Source organism: Panulirus ornatus, chromosome 73 (genome assembly GCF_036320965.1).
Source record: "Panulirus ornatus isolate Po-2019 chromosome 73, ASM3632096v1, whole genome shotgun sequence".
NCBI lineage: Eukaryota > Metazoa > Arthropoda > Malacostraca > Decapoda > Palinuridae > Panulirus > Panulirus ornatus.
The window spans coordinates 5,627,107-5,653,415 of NC_092296.1; the positions used below are offsets into that span (position 1 = coordinate 5,627,107).

A 26,309-nucleotide genomic window follows, 5' to 3' on the forward strand; every position below is an offset into this window, starting at 1 on the left:
TTCTCTCTTTGCCCTCACCTCATCTGGTCTCATCCCTCATTGTTATTTTCTTTATTCAACTCCTCACCTGAGATCACCCATCATTTTTACCCTCCCCTCCTCAGCTTTCCATGTCAGATAACACCTTCTTCACCCATGTGTTTTCATCTTCCCTCCTGCCTTCTCTAACACCCCTGTGTTTTCCTCTCCTTCCAGGTACAACCTCAGAGTTCACAGATTATATATTCACAAGCATATTTACTTAAACATTTAGGTTTGTCTTTGGTTCAGGAGTGTAGTAGATATTGCTTGCACTCTTTTATGTGTTTCTATACATATATATATATATATATATATATATATATATATATATATATATATATATATATATATATATATATATATATATATATATCTTTTCTTTCTTTTAAACTGTTCGCCATTTCCCGCATTAGCGAGGTAGCGTTAAGAACAGAGGACTGGGCCTTTGAGGGAATACCCTCACCTGGCCCCCTCCTCTGTTCCTTCTTTTGGAAAATTAAAAAAAAAAAAAAAACGAGAGGGGAGGATTTCCAGCCCCCCGCTCCCTCCCCTTTTAGTCGCCTTTTACGACACGCAGGGAATACGTGGGAAGTATTCTTTGTCCCCTATCCCCAGGGAAAATATATATATATATATATATATATATATATATATATATATATATATATATATATATATATATATAGTATACATATCTACTTTATGTATTTTGTGGTGTGCTGAAATGCTTCACAGGTCTGAAGTTTCAATCTAAAACTAGTAATTTCATTTTGTTCTGAGTCACGTGATTGGTTCAGTCCATTGCTTCACTTTGGTCGAAAGAGAACAAAGCTACAGTGTTTGTTCAGATCTGCTTTGTGATGCATTTCACTTTATTTTTCTTTTTTCCTTTTTTTTAGTTTCTAATTTCATTCCCTTTTGTTTCTTTTTTAAGGGCACCACTTCTGTAAGTGACACCACACCACCACCACCAGCCTGCTGTAGTAGGTCACCTGTAGCTGGCACTAAAAAAATATAAAGTAGTGGTTCATCATTTTACCATCAAATAAATAAATAAATAAAATATATATATATATATATATATATATATATATATATATATATATATATATATATATATATATGTGCTGGAAATGAGATGTTTGAGGACAATGTGTGGTGTGAGGTGGTTTGATCGAGTGAGTAACGTAAGGGTAAGAGAGATGTGTGGAAATAAAAAGAGCGTGGTTGAGAGAGCAGAAGAGGGTGTTTTGAAGTGGTTTGGGCACATGGAGAGGATGAGTGAGGAAAGATTGACCAAGAGGATATATGTGTCGGAGGTGGAGGGAACAAGGAGAAGAGGGAGACCAAATTGGAGGTGGAAAGATGGAGTGAAAAAGATTTTGTGTGATCGGGGCCTGAACATGCAGGAGGGTGAAAGGAGGGCAAGGAATAGAGTGAATTGGAGCGATGTGGTATACCGGGGTTGACGTGCTGTCAGTGGATTGAATCAGGGCATGTGAGGCGTCTGGGTAAACCATGGAAAGCTGTGTAGGTATGTATATTTGCGTGTGTGGACGTATGTATATACATGTGTATGGGGGGGGGGGTTGGGCCATTTCTTTCCTCTGTTTCCTTGCGCTACCTCGCAAACGCGGGAGACAGCGACAAAGTATAATAAAAAAATAATATAAAAATATATATATATATATATATATATATATATATATATATATATATATATATATATATATATATATATATATATATATATGTGTGTGTGTGTGTAAATATATTAACCCTAGACCCTGGGCTCCTGGCCATCACATCACTAGCTGACTTGGGAAAAGAAATTGACTCAAATAATTTTTTCTTCTCTCTTGTGTTTAACCATTGCATGACAGTTAGATGCATATAACTCCTGAAAGCATACTAAATATACAACCAGATTCTTCTTGTAAGATACTAAATGCTTGATGTTTAAATTTGTAGATGAATAAACCTACAATCTCTTTCATGATAAAGCCATAACTAATTTACTAAATTATTTACAATCCAACATTAGTACAAGCCTCTTGTAACATTCTAACCTTGATGTACTAAACCTTGATGCACTAACTCGTTGCTCTCTTCCTTGTGTTGTAGCGGACTAGAAGTACTGTAGTGTCTTACAAGATGTTAAGGGAACATTGGAATGGGAAGAATAATGTCTGACTTTCATATCTGATAATGAGATGCTTGTATAACTCATTTGTTTCATAACTTATATTGTACAGTGTGTAACAGATGCCTCCTTCACAGTTGTCAGCTTAGAGTGCAACAGGTCCTCCTTCACTGTTGTCAGCTTAGAGTACAACAGGTCCCCCTTCCCCTTCAGTGCTGTCAGCTTAGCGTACAACAGGTGCCCCTGCAGTGTTGTCAGATTAGAGTACAACACATGCCCCCTTCACTGATGTCAGCTTAGAGTACAACAGATGCCCTTGTAGTGTTATCAGCTTAGATACAACAGGTCCTCCTGTAGTGTTGTCGGTTTACACTGTACACAGGCTTTCGTACCCTTTTCTTTATCACCATTAATATGGTAATTTCTCACAGAAGTCTGCCGTGTTCTGTTAACATCTCTGGCCCGTGAATTTGTACAATACTCAGAAATATTAAGAGGTGCATAGTTCTATTTCCTGAAAAACAGTAAATCGCAGTTTGTAATGTTTAATGTTACAACACAAGGGAGATGGTGGGGAAAGGGGGTATAAAAAAAACTTGATTTTCGGGTCTAGTATATTACTAGTATATGCTCTAGTTAGTGTGTTTATTTAGTCATACACTTCAGATAAACAGTTTATTCTTCTTTTCCTGGTTATGATGGTAAGGTGTAATTTCTTCAAAGGACATCCGGAAGTGCAGTATATCTAATACTCTTGTGGCAGCAGATGTGGTTTTAAGTATGTTTTTTATAAATATGTTTCTTTTTTTATTTATATTCTATCATTATGGACCCTGTAGTTCTTTTATCTGCACATATGTGAATGTATACTGACCAAGGCCAACCCATGTTATAACTGGTAAATACTGTAAAATACTGGAGTATTTTGTATATAACATCCCAGACTGTTGATGTCTGTCATTTGGGGTTGTTTTGTTAATCAAAATATCATATTTCCTGCTTAAGTATTATAGATTCACATGGATCTGGTCTTTAAGATCTTCACTGTATTGTTACTTTTATTTGGCAGATGTTTTACACTTTGATTATACTTTGCCACTTTTCAGTCATCTGATGTTTTTAAATTCATAAGTTTTTAAATGTACTATATTTTACACAATGTATACTGTTTTTATGGAAGATTATCTCACAAATTAAGTCATATTAGTCCTACTAACTCACTGGTTACCTTTAATATGACTAGTCATTAATGTGTTTGCAGACATACCCTCAGAGATGAGTGTTCCTCATCTTTCTCATCAGACCCCAAACCAATCAACATATGTTGGCTTTCATTACATTACTATGATTAATGATCCCTTGTTATTGTCAGTCAGACTTTATCCAATGAGAACTTGCTAGCTCTCATTATGTCACTGTGGTTAAATGTCCCTCATTATCGGTCCTAGACCAAACAGCACTTGTGTTTTGCCTTACATTACAACACTGTATCAATGTCCTTCATTATTGATCCAGCCAGGGGCAGGGCAACGTATTAGTTGGTATAGATAAGGTCACAGTAGGGTTGAGGAAGGTTGTCACCAATTTCTTCATACCACTCACAGCTGCGCCATGAGGTGGTGGATGTGATTGGACAGGTCCGCGTCATGATAGACCAGTTGAGACACCGAAGGAGGAATTCCCTCACTTCTCTCTCCACCAACTCCTCTGATGAACTGACGCCCGACAAACTGAAGGTGTGTTGCTGGCTTCCATGTCCTCCTTCTCCACATCACCCACCAACCACCTGACTCCAAACTCAACCTTGGCCTTCCATAGTCTTTCCAAAAGGAGATGTGAAAACCTGTTTTTCCTCCTCTCTCAGTGATAAACGTTTTTGGTTTCCTAGAGAACTTATGTTCCTCAACTTTTCATTTGAGTTTCCCTTCTAGAAGTACCCTTAATCTTCCCCGATAACAAAACAAAATGTTTTTTAGACGTTTACTTCTCAAATTCCATCTTGGATGATGCCAACATTCCCTTCCTGTGACCTGTTTTCATACAGACCCTCAACCACTTCCCTCCAGGGACACAAGCAAGACAAGAGGCTGAGATCACTTCCATCCTTAATGCTTTGAAAAAGTGAGTCTCACTTAGAATTTGCCTCCATGCTTGCTTGTCTCTGTTGCATTTGCTTGTAAACTATAACTTTACCGTCTCCCTTGGATCATATAGAGGATTGAGTTGTCCTTACATGGAGTACTAATGGACGTTGCCTCTAGTTGTTTTGATGTTTCCCTTTATCCAAGTATCTTCATTTCCACAATATTTCCTCTCATGTCTTTCTGTTGTCCCCAGTTCATTCATAGAGCCTTACTGACTTATTGTTTTAACTGATGTATTCTGATGGCTTCACAGAATTAACATTCATAAGTGCTTCCTCCTCTTGTACTGGTATACATCTTTATCAGCTCAGGCATTCCTCAAACAGGGCTTATTGTGTCATTTTCAATCTATCTTTTCTTACCATCTCAATCATCTTTCCTATTGTAGGACCCTGCTAGCAGCAGTGACAAGTGCCTGTACTGCTCCTGTGTTCTTCCTCTTTGACTGCTGAGTCTTATCTCTTGCCTCTCTCATCCTCTCTGTCTCCTCGTTGTGAAAACAGACAGGAGTCATCTAGGACACCGTTACTGTCGTGTAGTGTTTAACATTGTTATGAATCATCAGGTTTTCCATCACCCATTTCTTCTATGTACTCTGTCTCCAGCCACTGTCCCTGATGCTCAACTTCCCTCCTCCCTCCCAAAACACTGTCTGTAGTAGTAGTAGTAGTAGTAGTAGTAATAGTGGTCACCTCCTTTGCCTCCCCTGCTCTTGGTCATCAGTCTCTTCCTCAGTCCTTATCATTCTCTATAATATAGAGCCAGTAAAGGGGCAGCAAAGGTACTCAGGACTTATGCGTTTCTTGTCTTCACCAGCATGGAGTTCTGGGAGCCGTGGTGAGGGAGCTGCGAGGTCTGGTGAGGGACCTTCTTCGACGGGAGGCCAAGGGCGAGTGTGCCTCCTGCGGCCGGAGTGAGGACAGACTACAGCTGGAGCAAGAAGTCCACCGGGCACTTGAGGCTGTGGATAAGCTGAACATCGAACTCACCGATGTCAAGGACAAGCTCAAGGCTAAGGTAATGCTCGAGCGCCAGTGTAATGTGATCAGACTTTCACGAGATTGAAACTAAATGAACGTATATTCTCTTTAGGTAAGGATGAACAGCTGGGTTGACTGCATGCCTTTGTCTTGATATGTGTTGATGCTGTTGACATTTATGTTAGAGCCTTATACTATAAAGAAAATGTCTTATGATGATCAGAGCTTGATTCCTCAATGTTGAAATTTGTTAAGATAAATTCTAACAGAACGTTTGGTCCACAGACGGATGAGGCAGCAGACCTGGGCCACCAGGTGACCCTCGGGGAAGCCCAGCTCAAGGCTGTGGCCGAGGAGAGGGACAACTTGAAGCATGACCTCGAGAACACACACCTGGCCAAGGACGAGCTGGTCAAGAAGGTGAGAGATCATGGGAGGAGGGAGGGTGGGGGAAAGAGAGACTGAGGTAACCAGAGGAGATAGAGAGGAGGAAGAACAGGAGAAGAAACAAAGTGCAGAGAGAAATTGAATAAAAACAGAGACACAAACATATAGACAAAGAGGAGCAAGAGAGAGGAAGGATTTGTAGAGGAAATTGAATAAGACAGTGAAAATGCAGAGTGTTAGAGGTAAGTATACACGCGGAGCTTCAAGTTTCAGAAGTTTGTTTCAAAAGAAGATAGAGACCCCATCCCACAATTATGGTGAGGTGCTTGTATCACAGTGATAGCCCCAGTTTCAACAGGCTTCACACATGTGAAGGCATCAGGTACCATGGTTATATGCTTGCAGTCTTTCCAAAGCTCAACAACCTCCTGAGGAGATCCAATGCTAAGCCCAAGCTTCACCCCTGCAGGCTTGGGACATGAGAGACAACGCTGTTGCCCGTAAGAATGCCTGTGAGATCGAGTTGGCCAGGACCAGGATCGACGTGATGCAGATCAACTCACAGCTGATGGAAGCCATCCAGCAGAAGGTGGAGCTCTCACAGCAGCTGGAGCAATGGCAGGTGGGTGACTACCATCTGGGGCAAGGGGGACTAGATTCTCCAGGTGGATGGCTATACCATCTAGGGCAAGGGGGCTAGATTCTCCATGTGGGTTGCTGCACCTCTGGGGCTAGGGGACTAGATTCTCCAGGTGATTGGCTGCACCATCTGGACAAGGGGGAGGTGACTTCTCCAGATGGGTGGCCATGTCATGTGGTCAAAGGAACTTGTCCCTTTAGTTATTAGGAAAAAATAAAGGTAAACTTTCATTGACAAAGCCAGGGAATTATCATATATATATATATATATATATATATATATTTTTTTTTTTCATACTATTCGCCATTTCCCCCGATAGCGAGGTAGCGTTAAGAACAGAGGACTGGGCCTTTGAGGGAATACCCTCACCTGGCCCCCTCCTCTGTTCCTTCTTTTGGAAAATTAAAAAAAAAAAAAACGAGAGGGGAGGATTTCCAGCCCCCCGCTCCCTTCCCTTTTAGTCGCCTTCTACGACACGCAGGGAATACGTGGGAAGTATTCTTTCTCCCCTATCCCCAGGGATATATATATATATATATATATATATATATATATATATATGGATTGGGGAAGAGCAGTGTGGTTTCAGAAGTGGTAGAGGATATGTGGATCAGGTGTTTGCTTTGAAGAATGTATGTGAGAAATACTTAGAAAAGCAAATGGATTTGTATGTAGCATTTATGGATCTGGAGAAGGCATATGATAGAGTTGATAGAGATGCTCTGTGGAAGGTATTAAGAATATATGGTGTGGGAGGCAAGTTGTTAGAACCAGTGAAAAGTTTTTATCGAGGATGTAAGGCATGTGTACGTGTAGGAAGAGAGGAAAGTGATTGGTTCTCAGTGAATGTAGGTTTGCGGCAGGGGTGTGTGATGTCTCCATGGTTGTTTAATTTGTTTATGGATGGGGTTGTTAGGGAGGTGAATGCAAGAGTTTTGGAAAGAGGGGCAAGTATGAAGTCTGTTGTGGATGAGAGAGCTTGGGAAGTGAGTCAGTTGTTGTTCGCTGATGATACAGCGCTGGTGGCTGATTCACGTGAGAAACTGCAGAAGCTGGTGACTGAGTTTGGTAAAGTGTGTGAAAGAAGAAAGTTAAGAGTAAATGTGAATAAGAGCAAGGTTATTAGGTACAGTAGGGTTGAGGGTCAAGTCAATTGGGAGGTAAGTTTGAATGGAGAAAAACTGGAGGAAGTAAAGTGTTTTAGATATCTGGGAGTGGATCTGGCAGCGGATGGAACCATGGAAGCGGAAGTGGATCATAGGGTGGGGGAGGGGGCGAAAATCCTGGGAGCCTTGAAGAATGTGTGGAAGTCGAGAACATTATCTCAGAAAGCAAAAATGGGTATGTTTGAAGGAATAGTGGTTCCAACAATGTTGTATGGTTGCGAGGCGTGGGCTATGGATAGAGTTGTGCGCAGGAGGATGGATGTGCTGGAAATGAGATGTTTGAGGACAATGTGTGGTGTGAGGTGGTTTGATCAAGTAAGTAACATAAGGGTAAGAGAGATGTGTGGAAATAAAAAGAGCGTGGTTGAGAGAGCAGAAGAGGGTGTTTTGAAATGGTTTGGTCACATGGAGAGAATGAGTGAGGAAAGATTGACCAAGAGGATATATGTGTCGGAGGTGGAGGGAACAAGGAGAAATGGGAGACCAAATTGGAGGTGGAAAGATGGAGTGAAAAAGATTTTGTGTGATCGGGGCCTGAACATGCAGGAGGGTGAAAGGAGGGCAAGGAATAGAGTGAATTGGATCAATGTGGTATATCGGAGTTGACCTGCTGTCAGTGGATTGAATCAAGGCATGTGAAGCGTCTGGGGTAAACCATGGAAAGCTGTGTAGGTATGTATATTTGTGTGTGTGGACGTATGTATATACATGTGTATGGGGGGGGTTGGGCCATTTCTTTCGTCTGTTTCCTTGCGCTGTGTCACTCCAGAATGTGAGGAAGGGTTGTAATGCCCCTTGTTTCGGCAGGTGGACATGCAGCAGCTCCTTGATGAGCAGATGAGGCGGAAGCTGAGCAAGCTGGAAATGGGTGGGAGTGCCGCCCGCGCCCAGGCTGCAGCCGCTGCCGCCAATGGCAGTGACTCTGACTCCTCCTGCAGTGGGAAGACCTCACCACGCAAGAACTCTCGTCTCTTCTCCCTCCTCACAAACCTCAAGCGGTAACCTCCTCCAGACAGCCTCGTGTGTGTGTGTGTGTGTGTGTGTGTGTGTGTGTGTGGTCATTTCCCCAGCAACATGTTTTCATCATCATCTTCAGTGGAACCACAGTCATCATCAGAGGCCCCACATGGTCATTGTCTTGAGCGTCTTTTGTCATTTGCTCCAGCACCAACAAACCTTCCTCTCCAATGAGTCAAGCTTTCCTCACCAACACTTCTTTATCCTCAGTATTCCAGTACCATCATTTTTCTCTTTAAGAACCTTAAGATATCACCATCTGGAGGACTAGTCCTCTCATCACCAATTATCTTGAAAGAACCCTGGCCCCATGCAAACACTAGAGGACCCTGCCCCTGCAGGATTAGCAGGGCTTGAAGGAACATCAGGTGTTGCATCACACCACACTGACCCTCCACCAGTCACCGTCACCTCACACACACACACACACACACACACACACACACACACACACACACACATACCAGCATACTGTTTGCAGCACCTTCTGCTGGAGGGAATCCTTAACCAACATCACAAAGTTACCACAGAAAGCGATTGATGGGGGAAAATAGAGTGTGGTTGCTCAAGGATGTGGTCTCAGGCCACTTGGCCCAAAAGTCAAAGGAAATGACTGTGGGTCAACTGAATGTTTCTTGAACAAGAGACAATTGGAAAATGAGCTCGTAAGTTGCAAATTTAATGCTGAGATTTTGAAGTTGTAAATTTAGCACTCATAAAATTAATTGGTTATACTTTCACAAAAAATATTGTCTCTTGTGAATCATGGTAAATATAAAAGGTGAAGAATGTCTTGTGTTCCAGGTGGCCTGTTACACGCTTGATCTTCCTCCATACCTTTTTGCCGCACTGTCATCCTAGTTGCTGTGCCAGTAGATACTGTCTAGGCACCACACTTCCCTCACGAACCCCAGTAATCAGACATGGATTTATAGTTGTCTGGTAGAATCCACAGAGTAAAAGTTAGCATGAGTGTGTGTGTGTGTGTGTGTGTGTGTGTGCGTGTATGGTTGATTACTCTTTGTACGTGTATGAGAGAGAGTAATTACACTCTGGGTGTCCCATACATGTGTGTTTATTTGTGTGTGTGTATGCTGTCATAAGGAGGCCCCATGAAAACCAAAACGTTTCCCCACATTGTGGCAGAGATCATTCTCATTCAGCATACAGTTGGGTCCCCATGTATGTGACCATTCTCAGTTGTCTCCTTATATGTGACCATCCTGTCTGTCACACATGTATTGAAGTAACTCACAGGAATTAAAGTCATGATTTAAATACAGTAATATAAACTTAGTATTGCAATAAATTTCAACCAAACTAGACATGACCTAATCCAGTTGACAACTCGAGTAAATATAAACTTCATCTTATATATATAAGGTTAGGTCCATTCTGTTGAATTTCAGAATTAGATTAATCTGGCACCAATTGTGTCCCAAACTGATTCAAAGTTTGAGATCTTACGCTGTTAACTGTTTCTAATTATTCTTAAAGTAAATGATTTTTTTCAGAAAAAGGCATAAGCATTTATCATACTTTTTAATCCCTGAGATTTGAAGAAACATAAGAAAAGGCTCAAATTTGAACTTGTGCTGAATGGGAAAGGCAACTCCTTCCCACACAGAAAACAAGGAAGTGGAAAAGGACAACCCACACACATATTTCCTTCCTTGAGTTAGGTTCATAAGCTTTAATTCTGATTATGATTAAGTCAGTTCTTATTGTTCCTGGCTTTAATATATTGTATTGTTTTTATCGGAGCACACACTTAATGCTAAGTGAGTCTATTTAATGAACCAAAATCTTCGTCTAGATTTAAAATATTTTATATGGACATGTCTGAGCATTGGTAAACAAAAGAAATGCTGGATGTGCCAATGTACAGATAGATAATGGATTAGGAGACTAACACTGACCTGCTGATAAGAGGTCAGAGTAGTAAAACTTCAGGATAGATTAATAGTTATATATTGATAGTTATACTATACTTAGCTGTGATATCTTGAGCTCTTCTTGGCTTGTACGAGTTAAAAGAATACTATGTCTATTTTTTGAATGACAAGCCCCACCCCCTAGTCTTTACAGAAACTGATGAATTTCAGTATAATGTGAGTACTGAAGGAGATATTTTAATGAGTCTGTCATATGTTTATGAACATTCCTATAATGTGTTGCAATATCTGTAGAGCGTAAGACATTTATGTTACTCTGTATTGTTGTTTCCTCTCTTTAGTTTTCCCCATCATAATAGGAGTTACTTTCTCATACACAGCAAATTTCAAAAAGGTAAATATCGTTTAACAATCCTTGCTGAATATTTAACTGCGTATACTCTATTCCCTCCATGTTAGAGTATATAACGCCAGTCCATAATCCACTTTGAGATAGCATTCAGAAAAAACAGAGGACAAAAATCATAAAATTGTTTTCACTGCGATAAATAAACATCCGACCATTGTGATCCCTTGTTCAAAATGTTGTTATCTTGGCTTCTGGAGTTGATTCTTGGCATATGATTTTCCTCCGGTAGAACTACCATAGTCTATCGACTCAGGAAGAACAGGAAAGTCACCCTCTTTGCAAACAGAACCAAAAATAATGACCACAGGTTAAGATGAAAACGAAGCCTTGCGTATCAACTGTGGGATCTACGTGATGGCGAGGCTTGTGTATTGATCATGAAATGTCTTATTTTAGGTTTATCTATTCATACTTTTCCTTTATTTTTCCCCTCATTTATCTCCTAACCTGTTTCTCTGCACCATCCTTAATGGTAATTATTCCTCTATACTCTCCACCACCATCTTGTACCACTGCCTCAGCTATTTTTCATAGTTTAGCATCCTCTTATCTCTGTTATCAGCCACTGCCTTCCTTGCCCAGAGAATCAGCTTCTACCAGCCAGTGTTGTGATGGCAGCATAGTCTCCACACTAATGGTTAGCACTTGCAGTTACCAGTAATTGTCGGTAAATATATTATTTAAGAACACACTAATCTCACGTTATCATTACCAAAAATCCAGTCAATAAGGTCGTTAAATTTAGAACAACTCTGCTCCACATGCAGCCATCACTTAGAAAATCTCAAGCTAGGTTTGGTTAGGTCTCGTGTGTTAGTATATTACTCAGTTTGTAGTTGTGGTTTCACAGAAGGGCAAAACCACAGAAGGGCAATACCAGCTCAGGGGACCTAACCTTACTGTTTAGTAGAATACATCTACACCAACTATTATATGAATTCAGTGTTATGATTTTTGTCGATATTCATAGATTACTATCACGCCTCCTCAATTTTCGCCTGTTTTTATTCTGTTATGATCACCCCCAAATAAACACCACTGATAACTGTAGGAATCAGCACAGCAGACGTTTTTTTAAATGATCACTTCTCTACCTGTTTAACAGAAATAGCCTATACAAGAGTTTTTAGTTATGGTGTATGTCTGTGGCTTTTACTGCAGAATCCTTCCTTAATTCTTGTAAAACAGTCGTCTCTTTGTATTCATAATGTAATTAATATTTATATGAGCCTTTGGGTAACTTGTCAGTTAGTTCCCTTCTGGTAATTTTTTTTCCTGTGCTTCTACATCTTATTCTTAAGTGAATAAGCTCCAGCTTCAACATTCCATACTTGGATTAAGTTTCATTTATGTTTTGTAGGTTAAGTCACAAGTTTCCTTTTTGGTAAGAAATGTAAAGAATTATAAGGAGCAATTCATGGATAATTGTCTCTGTCACCTGCCTTATAATTACCTGTAGATGTACATAAACACAGTGTATATATATAAAGATGAATATGAAACAGATGGGGTAATATGTAGCAACAAATTAATTGCATACAAGAATAAAACTTGATATGTGAATGTTTGGTCACACTGGCTAATTAATGTATCATTACATTTTATTGGGATCTAGGTAGCTGGAAATTTATTGCAGGAAAATCAGTAATTATACATTTTCCTTAATTAGGCTATGCAATATATTTGATAAAGGTGGAAAACTATGCATGTTATGATTATACAAATCCAGTTTGCATTAATTCATATATGATCATTTATTCAACATCCAAGATTTACTTGCACTGTATATTGATCACAAATACTAGAAATTCTTAATGAGTCTAAGAGAACGTTTAGTGTCTCCTGTACTTCATTTTCCCTGACTAGATATATGCAAAGGAAATTAGAAAACGTGAATATTGTACTTTTTTAAAGATATCTGGTCTTTATTTACTTTTATGCTATGATTTTCCTCATTGCACTACGATGCATCATAACTCTCTACGTGTTATGTAGTCAACAGGCAATAGAATGATAACTTTAAAGGAGTTATGTATGATCAATGAAGAATGCCTTAGGTGTCTGTCCATCACCCATCCGTCCAACATACGTATTTGTATGGGTAATTATCTTAGATAACTGTCTATGATCGGGTAAACCAACACACCAGAGGATTAAAGTCTGTATCCATTAAGGTCCTCCATTAGAGTGTAAATGTTGTAATAGATGTATATATCTGGTTCCGTGGCTGGAAAGCAAGCAGTTAGGTCATGTGTGCATGCAATTGGGTTGGCTGTGCAACGGAACCTGCAGGAAGTCATTGGATGATGGGAGCCACAGTGTTCACTGATCCGTCAGGACACTTGTGGTGAATATTGATGAAGCATCTGTATGCTAGTGCAATAAAACTGTAGTATGCATCCAGAGTCTCATTTTGTCCATGCCTTTTTGAGTCCAGCTCACAGTGCTATAGTGAAAGACCTTGTTAGCAAACCTCGCCTGTGATGGAGACGAACACAAGGTTACTGAAATGATAAGGGAAGAGATATTGATGATAGATACCTTAGGAGAAATACAAAACTGAGGGTGGCATAGAATACATTGGATTGGTATTGTTTACAGTAGGCGACCTATCAACGGCCTGGAACGGTCAAGGTAGAAGGAGTTGGGCATGAAATCTAGAAACAAATATGTAAATATGTTAGAAAATATATATGTTTACATCAGTGAGTCAAGAGGTAAGTGCAAAATACGGTAAAATCTACGGTTCACAAAAGACCTGGGTCTTACCGTGCACAAAACGAGGACCAACCTAAAAATCTAGAGTATTTGATTTGTAGATAAAATGAGTATATAACATCTGCACAATTAGCTAAAGTATAAGAATATATATCTGTGTATTACAATAATTATTTTGAGGACTATATTGAGAGCATAAGAGTTATCACTTCGTTCAATACATTATTGGAACAAAAGGTAAATAAACAGAAGACGTTTGCACGTGTTCCAGCAAAGGTTCATGCAAGAACTTCAGAGTGAATGAACACATGAACATTACTGTACAACACTGGACCAGGGAAGCCCATCATGCCATCCAGCCCAGTCAGTGTACAAGATGGAGAACATGATATCACCGTAAGTCTGGGAATCTCCCTTTGGTTGATGCCTTGTAACATCATAACAAGAAAATTGTGATTTAAACCTGGTTTAAAGTTCTCATTGCGAGCAGGTTAGGTGGCGTAGAGAATCTGGAATATACTGTATTTTCATACAGAAATTAGACGAAAGTCCAGCAGTTGTTATTACAGGGAAACGGATATGTAGAATTGTAGGGAGAGTACTGGTTTAAAAGTCAGACCAACCTATCTTCCTTAACCTCCCCACCCCACCACTGAGGCAACATCCATCCTCGCTCTGACCCCCTGAGCCAGCCTTAAGCCTCAGTCAACCTAAAGATGGATGATAATGACTGGAAAATAGTGAAGGATGGGGTAGACTGCAGCTAGTTGTCTCTCAGTACAAGTAATCTCCTCCAGCCATGAACAGGATATGAATTGCACCAGCACGCCCTCGTTCCTCCTATACTGTTCACTTAAGAATTACCTGGGACCTTTTGGATGTGTTTTTATAATGGTTATCAGTTTCTGTCAAGCCTTTCACGGTTTTAAAGGTTCACAATTAGTTTACTTTTACTGAATTGGTTTTAAGCGGATTGCTATGCGATATGATGGGAATGTCTCTCAGTGGATTCTTTATGTTGGCTTGAATATTAAATGCTTTGTATGTACTGCTCTGAAGATAGGCTGAATAGGAAAACGAAAAGTGTGTGTAAGTTACTGTCCATGTTGTTTCTTTCCACTTCTAGAAATGTGTCCTGTAAGATATGTCGTGAATCTGCTGATCTTGTAAAGTCCTTTGTCTTCAGCTGTAACCTGACCCAGTTGAAGTAAAGTCGGGGACTTTTTTCTGAAAAAAGCTTCAGGGAAAACACTGAAGACGTAAGTAGGCAGGATGATAATATATATATTTATTTATTTATTATTTTGCTTTGTCGCTGTCTCCCGCGTTAGCGAGGTAGCGCAAGAAAACAGACGAAAGAATGGCCCAACCCACCCACATACACATGTATATACATACACGTCCACACACGCAAATATACATACCTATACATCTCAATGTATACATATATATATACACAGACATATACATATATAAACATGTACATATTTCATACTGTCTGCCTTTATTTATTCCCATCGCCACCCCGCCACACATGGAATAACAACCCCCTCCCCCTCATGTGCGCGAGGTAGCGCTAGGAAACGACAACAAAGGCCCCATTCGTTCACACTCAGACTCTAGCTGTCATGTAATAATGCACCGAAACCACAGCTCCCTTTCCACATCCAGGCCCCACACAACTTTCCATGGTTTACCCCAGACGCTTCACATGCCCTGGTTCAATCCATTGACAGCACGTCGACCCCGGTATACCACATCGTTCCAGTTCACTCTATTCCTTGCACGCCTTTCACCCTCCTGCATGTTCAGACCCCGATCACTCAAAATCTTTTTCACTCCATCTTTCCACCTGCAGTTTGGTCTCCCACTTCTCGTTCCCTCCACCTCTGACACATATATATCCTCTTGGTCAATCTTTCCTCACTCATTCTCTCCATGTGACCAAACCATATCAAAACACCCTCTTCTGCTCTCTCAACCACACTCTTTTTATTACCACACATCTCTCTTACCCTTACGTTACTTACTCGATCAAACCACCTCACACCACATGTTGTCCTCAAACATCTCATTTCCAGCACATCCATTCTCCTGCGCACAATATCCATAGCCCACGCCTCGCAACCATACAACATTGTTGGAACCACTATTCCTTCAAACATACCCATTTTTGCTTTCTGAGATAATGTTCTCGACTTCCACACATTCTTCAAGGCTCCCAGAATTTTCGCCTCCTCCCCCACCCTATGATTCACTTGCGCTTCCATGGTTCCATCCGCTGCCAAATCCACTCCCAGATATCTAAAACACTTCACTTCCTCCAGTTTTTCTCCATTCAAACTTACCTCTCAATTGAATTGACCCTCAACCCTACTGTACCTAATAACCTTACTCTTATTAACATTTACTCTCAACTTTCTTCTTTCACACACTTTACCAAACTCAGTCACCAGCTTCTGCAGTTTCTCACATGAATCAGCCACCAGCGCTGTATCATCAGCAAACAACAACTAACTCACTTCCCAAGCTCTCTCATCCACAACAGACTGCATACTTGCCCCTTTTTCCAAAACTCATGCATTCACCTCCCTAACAACCCCATCCATAAACAAATTAAACAACCATGGAGACATCACACACCCCTGCCGCAAACCTACATTCACTGTGAACCAATCACTCTCCTCTCTTCCCACACGTATATATATATATATATATATATATATATATATATATATATATATATATATATATATATATATTATATATGACGCAGGGAGAAAAGGCTTGTTTAAAAAGTCATGGTTTTGGGGTCTTATTTATGGATTTGTGTGAGGACAAGGTAATGAGGTCGAGTCTCACTGTTAACCTTTCAAGTGAGCGTCAAGTGTCGCGTAAGCACCTCATTCGTAAGGCCCTGGGTCTCGTATTCACGTTCATGCTGAAAAACATTCAAAAGTAAAAGTGAGGAGTGGGCAGCAGGTGTTTCTGGGAGGCACAAAGAACATGAGCGACTGACTGCCTCTTATGTCGCCAACCAATACAAAAGCTACTCCCGTTGATGCAAGTTCCTGTTGTGGATGGGGTCCCGTTAAGTTCCTGTTGTGGATGGGATCCCGTTTCTCTTGAGAGTACATTTACGAATTTTGAATTTTGTTTGAATTTATCTACGCATGAACTCCGTAACGGAATAGAAGACCGAAACACCCCCATTATGTAGAATTATGGCTTCTCTTGATGTGATATATATGCCATTGTGATCCTGGAGTATGAGGTGCCGGAGCATTGAATGGGGCGGACGGAGGGAGGCCAGTGGGATATGCTATGTGCAAGGGTTTGGAGGTGGCATTTCATAATATAGAAGACTGGTTTAATCTATTAAAATGCATACTTATTTAAAAGATTGTTCAGGAAAACCATCGAATTGCGTATTCAATTAATATCATCTAGATGTAGTTTGTGTATATGCGCTGTTTATTGTCCTGCTACGTATTGGTCTCCAAGCCTAACTAGTTAACAGTTATGTATTTCATCATTACAAAGTCTTGTGGTAAGAAACGGTGTGATTATAATCTTAAGTTTGTTGAGTGTCCGAGGACTGCGTCCATATTGACTGTGAACCTGTTAATGGACTCAGAGGTGGAGTTACGATATTTATAGGTGTGTAAATGTGGCATCTTTCTTGTCAGTACTTTTAACTTTAGTGCTTAGCATTTGTTTAATTTTTGTGCGGAGGGCTTTCATGATGAAAGTATAAACAATTCAGTAGAATTAAAAGATAGAATGAGGTTTTAAACCATTAGGTAATAATTCAGGATATGAGAAAAAAAAGGGGAGAGATAGACACACCTAACCAACCCATCATCCCAATGTAACACACACACACACACACACACACACACAACACACACACACACAAGGCTACCGCCGTCGTAGGTGGTTTTCTGGCTACGTGCATTCCATCCATACTCTTCAGTGATGTGTCCCTGGCTGTCACTCATTGCATCAAACTTATTTTTTCTCTAAGCATCACCGGCATGACGTAGATGATGCGGCCTTCAAGATGTGACTGCCAAGGAATGCCGCAAGTGCGGTATTGCTCCAGTACTTAAAACAGTTGATACTAACTTGATGGGGTAGCGAGGTCGAGCTGGGGGTATCGTAACTCCTGCCCATGTATAAAAATGGCTGAGGTTATGTATGTATGTTTAGATGGGTAGATGGCCTTCGTTTTAGATTGTGTGTGTGTGTGTGTGTGTGTGTGTGTGTGTGTGTGTTCATATTATCCTTTCCGGTCTCACCATTATCCTGGGACATGGTCGCATTATCCTGGTCTATCCCCTCACCACTCATCCTTGGATAGGCATTTTATCGTATCAGGTCAAGATATACACAACATTAGCCATAAGAAAATTGTCTATGTCCACAGACCTGGTCACATCAGACTGGCGTATGTTGGCGTATTGTCTGAAAGAACAGCCTGGCACTGGCCTCTCTCTTGTGGTGCGTGGATATGGTACTACCATGGTGACTTCAGAGGGCTGTTGCCAGTAGCTGCAGCCAGGCCTCAGGACCTGGTGTCTGGTGGATGCCGTGGGTGAGGAGTGCTTTGGGAGGGTCACAGAGGGGTATTGAGAGACGGTAGCAACAGGGTAAAAGCTAGAGTTATGCAGGTGCCAGAAGAAGGCACCAAGTCTTCCCGACCATTAATACTTGTCACATCAGTTAGTTCTTATACCTATCTGACTATATATATGTTGAGACAGGATGTCGCGGTTCATTCTTTGTGTGTGTGTGTGTGTGTGTGTGTGTGTGTGTGTGTGGTAGTCTGTGCATTAAAGGGAGGGAGCTGTACACTTGGGAGTCAATGTTTATCAACGTGAGATTGTATTGGATTTTTTTTTTGTCTCATTTTCTACGTGTTATATGTTCGTGATTGTGAGACGGCAGCTGATGGTTGTGAGTGATTTGTGTGTTTTGTTGTAGTTACATTCAGACAGGATGGACGATGACATGAGAAAGACAGACAACAGGAGGCTCGCTTGGCCCACGACTGGGTTGTGTGTGTGCGTCGTATGTGCAACCTTTTCGGGTTAAGGTTTCCTTCAGTGGATGCAGTTCATCATTCAGGATTTAGGGAGGGTCGTGTTGGTTAGAGTCAATTCTCTGCTAGTGGTTTAACATGTGATTGGAGTCTCTTTGTGTTTTCAAACTTGGGGACTTTATGTTGTCATTTAACACATTGTATTGGTACAGTAATCCCCAGTGGATGGTGGCCCATGGCTTGGATAGGTAGGGAAGGGATAGCAGTTGTGTTTGTCCATCCAGATGTTCAGTCCCAGCGGAGATGTGCCGGATGGGACGCCAGGGGGACGTGGATAGGGGAGGGATTGCGGGATGGGACGCCAGAGGGACGTGGATAGGGGAGGGATGTGCGGGATGGGACGAGGAGGCCGTGAATGAGGCAGTGGTAGTCGGGTCAGCTGGATGATAAGTGTTCTGCTTGTACTGAGGCATAGGAAGTTCTCCCTACATTGTAGGAGAGTGGAGGGCCCGCCTCCAACATTGTAGGAGAGAGGAGGGCCCGCCCCCTACATTGTAGGAGAGGGTACGGCCGCCTTCAACATAGCAGGGCAGATGAGAACCCCTTCAAACATTGCTCTCCTCTGTACATTAACTCTGCACTTTGGCTTAATCATGTCCAGTCATTTCTCCATATTAATATAGAACCTAAGGTAATTGTAGACGGGTCCATATGTCCATGTATTTCTAATGTAACCCATCAGAAAAATTGGGTAGTGTTCTTTTAGCTTACAATGTATGGTTTAATTAGATTACCTTCCAGAAATTGTACGTGTGTGTGTTTTAGGCTTTGGGATGTGTTTAATAATAGCTGGTATTAACGTTTTGCCTCCAGTGTGTGTGTGTGTGTGTTTTAGTAGTGTTGGTGTCGTTTGCTGAAGAGTAGAAAGGGGGGGGGGGATGGTTATAGTGTTGGGGAGAGGTGGTGGTGGTGGTGGAGGGGGAGGAGTGGGGGAAGAGGAGAGTCGTGGGGAGCCAGGCACCGCTTGAGGGCCAGAGTGAGGCAGTAGTCTCCTCCCAACTCCCACCGTAGCCGCCTCACTCCTCCTCCTCCTCCTCCTCCGCCTGGTACTACTGCGTCAAGCCACACTCACGCCTCCGTCAGAGCGGAGCTGCCACTACCCCCTGACCTTGACACCCCTCAGTCCAGTAGTCAGGTGCGAGCCAGGCCGGGCCCGTGGACGTGATGGTGCCCTGCCGCCTCCTGACGCTGGTGACGACGCTGGTGTGCCTGGCTGGGGCGGTGCCCGTTGAAGATGACCCCGTGCTGACGAGAGTCACCAGACAACAGCCGATATATGGGATCACGTGAGTAACCTGCCCACCTACCTACCCACCTGCCTGCCCCTGTCCTTCACCTGACCCTTTCTTCCCTGCCCATCACCTGACCCTTTCTTCCCTGCCCATCACCTGACCCTTTCTTCCCCTGCCCACCTGTCAGCTTTACCCACCCAACACCCAACACGGCTTTGCCTCACCCACCTCCTCGCTATGTCGCGCTCGTCTCGCCATCTGGGGCTTTGTCTCACCCCCGGCTGCCCACCTGTGGCTATGCCTCACTCACCTGAAGCTATGTCTCATCCACCAACCCAACTGGATGTCTGTGTCTCACCCATACACCCACCTGGGTCTGTGCCTCTCTCAGGCAGCTGGCTCTCTCTGCTAAGCTTCTGTTTCCCAGCTGGCAGGCAGACACCAGGTGACAGCAACACAGCCCCGCGGCGCTGCCAATACAGAGTCTATATTAATACATTTCTGTGGCTGTACCCAACATGTATGTTGGTCTGTGTCATACGTCGAAGGTTGGTCATGTTTGTATGTGTTTCTGCCACACATTAACTTGTGGTGTATCGGTTAGCGCTACTCGTCGAGAATCACCCACGGGCCCGCATTGGTTCGAATCTTGGGCGTGTCAGTCGTTCCACAGCCAACCCAGGTGTTCGTCATCCCCCTCGCGGTTGGTCGATAAATGGGTACCTGGCTTAGGCTGGGGTGTGCGTAAATAGAAGTAAAAGACACGAGACAAATATACAAGGTTAAGGGACGAGGCAACACAAGTGTACAACTCTCCCCCAGTAGCACACACAGATACGTACATATTGTTCCTAGTGCTCACGTTAACGTTGTAGCGCCAGGAACACGAAAAACGTCATTCATTTGCTCACATCTTGTCTCTAGCTGTCATGTTTAATGCGCAGAACCCTATCTAAGGCCAGGCCCATAGACCTTTCCTTAATTTCCCCGGATCACTTTGTATGCCCTGCTTCAGCCAGTTAACAGCACGTCGCCCCCTTTGTACCACATCCCACCACTGCTCTTTTTCGTGCACGCCTCACACCCTCCTGCATGTTCACGCCCCTCTAACTCGAAGCGTCTTGCACTCCACCCGTCCATCTCGTCTCCTGTCTTCCTTATCCTTCTTGTCCTTGTCCACGTCCGACTCATGTATCCATTTCATTAGTCTCTCTTCACTCATCCTCTCCATATGTCCAAACCATTTCAGCACAACCCTTCTCAGCTCTCTCACATGTACTATGCTTGCTGTCACACCTCTCTCTTGCACTTATGCAGAAGGGTGGGTGCTCCTGGTGGGTTGTGGTTGACTCTTCCTCACTCCCTCCCTCTTCTCACGGTAGCCTGGCCTCCCTCCCACGTACTGTCCATCTCTCAGTAATGGATCCAGAAGTGGCTAACGCAGATAAGCTGACAGCTTAATTGATGCGAGTCTGGAGTGTTTGTCTCCAGACCTACCCCCCCCCCCCCTGGCCTGAGTGGTTCCCACTAGGATGGTTGTGTGGTTGTATCACACAAGGATGGTTGTGTGGTTGTATCACACTAGGATGGTTGTGTGGTTGTATCACACAAGGATGGTTGTGTGGTTGTATCACACTAGGATGGTTGTGTGGTTGTATCACACTAGGATGGTTGTGTGGTTGTATCACACTAGGATGGTTGTGTGGTTGGCTCACACTGTGAAGGTTGTTTGGTTGGTCCGGGCCAGGATACCTTTATTGTTGAGTCAGGTCTGGTGCGGGGAAGGCAGTACCCACTCCCTCACAAACGGACATTAGGCTCAAGATCACAGACGACTGTTTCTTGAGAGACACCAAAGCCATTGCCTGTGGGACACTGGCTTGGCGTCTTGTAGGTGTGAGGGTGACATGTATGAAGTAGGAGGTGCATTGAGGAATGATTGGAATGATGCATTGCCATCCTGAAGGATCTGGGAAGAGGAGAGTGGGATATGCTAGACAGCCACAGCCACGCATGGGAGGTCTTCGTCCACGTCGTTTTCCTTGCACGTTGCTTCTTCTCCCTCTCCTCGCTGTCGTCTTCACCACCGCCGTTCGTCCAGCCCTGTCGTGGGGCAGTTGCCTCCTCCTCCTCCTCCTCCTCCAGTACTCTCGAGGTGGTCGTCTAACCCTTCCTTCGGCTCCGTGTGGTGATGATGGTGGTATGTGGTCATTGTGGTGATGGTATGTAGTCATTGTGGTGATGGTATGTGGTCATTGTGGTGGTGATGGTATGTGGTCATTGTGGTGATGGTATGTGGTCATTGTGGTGATTGTGTGTGGTCATTGTGGTGATGGTATGTAGTCATTGTGGTGATGGTATATGGTCATTGTGGTGGTGATGGTATGTGGTCATTGTGGTGATGGTATGTGGTCATTGTGGTGATGGTATGTGGTCATTGTGGTGATGGTATGTGGTCATTGTGGTGATGGTATGTGATCATTGTGGTGATGGTATGTGGTCATTGTGGCGATGGTATGTGGTCATTGTGGTGATGGTATGTGGTCATTGTGGTGATGGTATGTGATCATTGTGGTGATGGTATGTGGTCATTGTGGTGATGGTATGTGGTCATTGTGGTGATGGTATGTGATCATTGTGGTGATGGTATGTGATCATTGTGGTGATGGTATGTGATCATTGTGGTGATGGTATGTGATCATTGTGGTGATGGTATGTGATCATTGTGGTGATGGTATGTGATCATTGTGGTGATGGTATGTGATCATTGTGGTGGTGTGTGTGTGCTTGGCCTGGCTACACTTAACCCAGGTCTGCTGAGGCAACACTCGCTCCTTAAGGTAAGCCCTCCAGATGATCGCATTCTCTCAAGCACCCGCCAAATACCTTATTACATTGCCTCTTCTTCTGAAGAGTTCCTGCAGCCACGAGATGCGACGACCCCTTCCCTTGGTTTTGACGGTCACTGTACACAGCTCAGAGGTTGAGAGAGAGTAAGTAAAGGACACTCGTGTTCTTTTGAGAGTGTTGATGATTTTGACCCTCGTTGAAGTGATGCCTGGGTGTTGATGGTGGGGTCTGGGAGTTTGCGGGTCTGAGAGGTTCAAGTGAGGTTAGAGGTCAGTGCGATTCCATCTCTGATTGGCCAGGGGACACCCATACACCAGCCAGTCTTCATGATGTCACAGGATGTTAAAAAAAAAAAAAAAAAATACTGCAATCACTATCTTCAAGAAATGGTCACTGCTACTATCACTGATCTATTTAGGCCATCGAGGTTCACGTATGAATAGGAGAAATTAGTGTGAGAAGCAGCGACTGCTTCGTGCTTGGAGGCAGAGTGGGCGAGGAGCGCAGTACTCCCTTAAGCTGCTTGTTGGCTCAGGTCTGGCTGAACCACGCGCGACATTGACCACGGAGATCGTCATGACGCGCTGCTAACATCGTTCCTGCGACTTTACCAAGAATCTGAGTCGACCAGTCTTCGGTGGCTTAGTGGAATGGTTACAAGTCGACATTTTCTTGAACTTTAAGCTTTCAGAGGAACTTTCATGTTTTCATATCTCGCGTGTGAGGATTACCTTTCCTTCCCAAGATTTCGCCAGAGTTCGTCTGGTGTCTTAGTTATCACCCTCACCCCCAGGCGCGCTGAGATTACCTTTCGAAGTTTCCCAAATCTTGTGGTGAATTTCGCGATCTGGTGGCGGTGCTTGGCTTCTACAGTCTACTCATCGTATTAGATAAGCAATAGAAGACTTGGCTCGTCTAGAAGTAATGCAGAGCAATAGCTGAATATGTATAAAGGACGTGTAATGTATAAGGACCGAGAGTATTCATAGACTTAACCTCCCACTTGCGTGCATGTATGATGTTTGACGCGGGGGATTGTTGCATTACTTTTCCTGCTTCGCCTCAGAGACCTCGTCTCGAACCACAGTCCAAACTGGGCTTCCCAGGATCACAACAACACTAACTAGTGTTTACATCTTCTCCTGAAGGACTTGGTGCCTTGCACAACCTGGCTCCTCCTCCTTCTACCCTGCGCTGCACTCCACCGCTTGGTGATGTGCCTCGCTCCATGGCCTTTCCCAGCAGCCCATAGTCACGACCCGCGCCGTGGCTCCAAGTGGCCCGTGCGTCGTGGTCCGTGGCCCTTGATAGACCATGCATCATCGTCGTGTCTCACCACTCGTTCACACACCAGACGGTAGTGGGGCTCCAGGCGTTAGCAGGAGCCTCCACCCTCTGTGAATCTGAGCGGCCTTCCTTTTGTCCCCTTCAGGAAGAGCTGTGTGGGACCTCCTCATCCCTTCTCTCCTTCAGGACGGTCCATCGGCACGGCCTTATCCCTCCCTTGTGATCTCAACAGCGTCTGCATGAGGAAAACGGCCGTTAATGAGCGATCTCCGCTAGGGAACTGTCAAAGTTTACCTCCTCCGTGTCTGCCTCTGTCTAGCACAGTCTTGGTGTACCTGCATCTCTGGTGAACATTCTCATGGTTTACCTCCTCTGTCTCTCGTAATGGCCAGAATTGTCCTGGTTTCCCTCTCATCCTCAGTCCCTGGCCAATACTGTCCTGGTTTACCTCTCCCCACCACCTCCGCATATGGTGTAGTCTCCTCGCCAACTGTGCCGAACCTTGGCACGTGGTTCACCAACCTGTTAGGGGCGGGTGTTTTTTTTTTTTCTTTTTTTTTTTGTATGTGGTTATTATTAATGTGCGGGACGGAGTGGCTGAGGATGGGACCGCTGCCAACTGGTTACGTAATATTTACGCTTCTCAAACACTCCCGGCCCATCTGTCAGGCCGATAGACAATCTATCAACTGATTCAAACTTAAGTAGATCTCATTAAGTCCTGCAGAACCGAGGAATATTACTGATTCGATAAAGATTATGGTCTATATATGTGTATGGGTCATTCTTTCGTCTGTTTCCTTGCGCTACCTCGCTGACGCGGGAGACAGCGACTAAGTATAATAAATAGATAATAAATGTATGTATGTGGCCATGACCTTGAACGAGAGGGGGATAAAACAACCATTTAAGCCGGAGGGTTAAGGTGAAGGAAGAGTTAATGCTCAACAAGGCCAGAACATTGAGGGGGACGAGAGGCGTGCGTTGGATAGAAGGAATTGGAGGGATGTGATATATGGGGACGGGGAGGGGGCAACTTGCTGGTAATGGGATTGTCGCTACTTACCGAAGTGCTTAGTATGCCTCACAGATATGACGTACTCCTGTGGCAGTAGAAGGGAAAGGAAGTATACCTTAAATCCACGGCTTCCAGGTACTGATGGGTTGTGTTAGCAGTGGGAGGGGAACCAGAGAGAGAAATGATTGTGTGTGTCAGGACTGGAAATGATGGGTGGCAGTAGATAAGGGCCAGTCGGTACGCCAGCCAAATTAGTTAGATTAAAGTTAGGGATGTCCTGGTCGCGCGCGTGTGTGTGTGTGTGTGTGTGTGTGGCTATTACGTTTGGAACCCTCAATAAGGAGGACACGTGTTGGGCACATGTGATGTAACATCTGTTATTGGTTATATCGTCCGATCATTACTTGATTTGGTAACGTGAGATCCCCAGTAAACGAAGAGACTTGACCCCTGGATGTTTTGTATCGGTGTGGACGCCCCCTCCCTGTGTGACCCGCAGATAACACTTCGGGGTTTCAGGTCATCGGGTCTGTGTTTTGGTGTGGTGTTTCGTCCGAAGACCACTCGGTAGTTTGATGTGATTCTTCCTTTATGGGTGTGATAATTCACGTTCCTTTTCTCGTGTCGATGATAGCTATGTGTTCACCTGTGTCACATACCTGACCTCGTTTGACCCGGGGGTTAACAGCGTTAAGTATGAATCGCCAAGCTGGAGTTCCAGTCAAGGTATTGAGGGGGGGGGGGGGTCGACACTCTCGGACCTAAGTCACCATATCTTCGTCCCTTTGGCTCAGGTCAATGACTCAGGTCAGTGACTGAGTACCTGGTGTTTGTTGGTAATCTTACTCAGGGATTTGCGTCATGGAAGGGAAGAATGACGATGCCTTTGTGGCATGTTATATATATATCCCGCTGGGGAATTATCCCTAGGTATCGGGAGATTACCCCAGCTGGGGTACATGTCCCATCTGGGGAATCGCTAGTGCTGCAGGTGGTGCAGTTCGACCCCTCAGGCATGAGACACTCCCTTTCTGTCCTCCCCATCCTGGCACAACTATGCCTAAACGCTGATAAACCATCCACGGATGTGCCTGGGTCGTAGGCCTCCCTCCCCACCCACGCTCTGGGCCGTCCTGGGCGTCCACAGATGTAGGGCGGACGGAGGGTGACCATGCCACTCCTGCCGCCAGCACCCATGACTAGAGGATTTACTGTGAAGGACGAGATCGCCTGTCGAACCTTCGATGAGGCAGTGTCGTGGTGGTGCTGGGGGAGGGAGATCGTGCCACGGCCTCTGT

General features: G+C 43.7%; 2 protein-coding genes across 5 annotated transcripts in view; both read left to right on the plus strand.

The window, feature by feature from the left end:
- Window positions 1–13,201, plus strand: part of LOC139748221 (bicaudal D-related protein homolog) — a 161,983-nt gene extending 148,782 nt beyond the window's left edge. Inside the window, exons 8-13 of one of the 2 annotated variants that reach the window (XM_071661050.1) lie at window positions 956–967; window positions 3,769–3,900; window positions 5,125–5,325; window positions 5,574–5,708; window positions 6,145–6,297; window positions 8,289–13,201. In XM_071661050.1, coding sequence (XP_071517151.1) covers window positions 956–967; window positions 3,769–3,900; window positions 5,125–5,325; window positions 5,574–5,708; window positions 6,145–6,297; window positions 8,289–8,483 — 828 coding nt within the window. In that variant the 3' untranslated portion in view covers window positions 8,484–13,201. The remainder of the gene's footprint in view (window positions 1–955; window positions 968–3,768; window positions 3,901–5,124; window positions 5,326–5,573; window positions 5,709–6,144; window positions 6,298–8,288) is intronic. The other variant, XM_071661051.1, reaches the window with a different exon arrangement.
- Window positions 13,202–13,783: 582 nt separating this feature from the next.
- The window catches only part of LOC139748220 (uncharacterized), a 32,937-nt gene continuing 20,411 nt past the window's right edge, over window positions 13,784–26,309 (plus strand). For 2 of the 3 annotated variants that reach the window (XM_071661046.1, XM_071661048.1), the window contains exon 1: window positions 19,575–19,910. In XM_071661046.1, the coding sequence (XP_071517147.1) occupies window positions 19,789–19,910 (122 nt within the window). In that variant the 5' untranslated portion in view covers window positions 19,575–19,788. Of the gene's footprint in view, window positions 13,917–19,574; window positions 19,911–26,309 lie in introns of those variants that run through there. The other variant, XM_071661049.1, reaches the window with a different exon arrangement.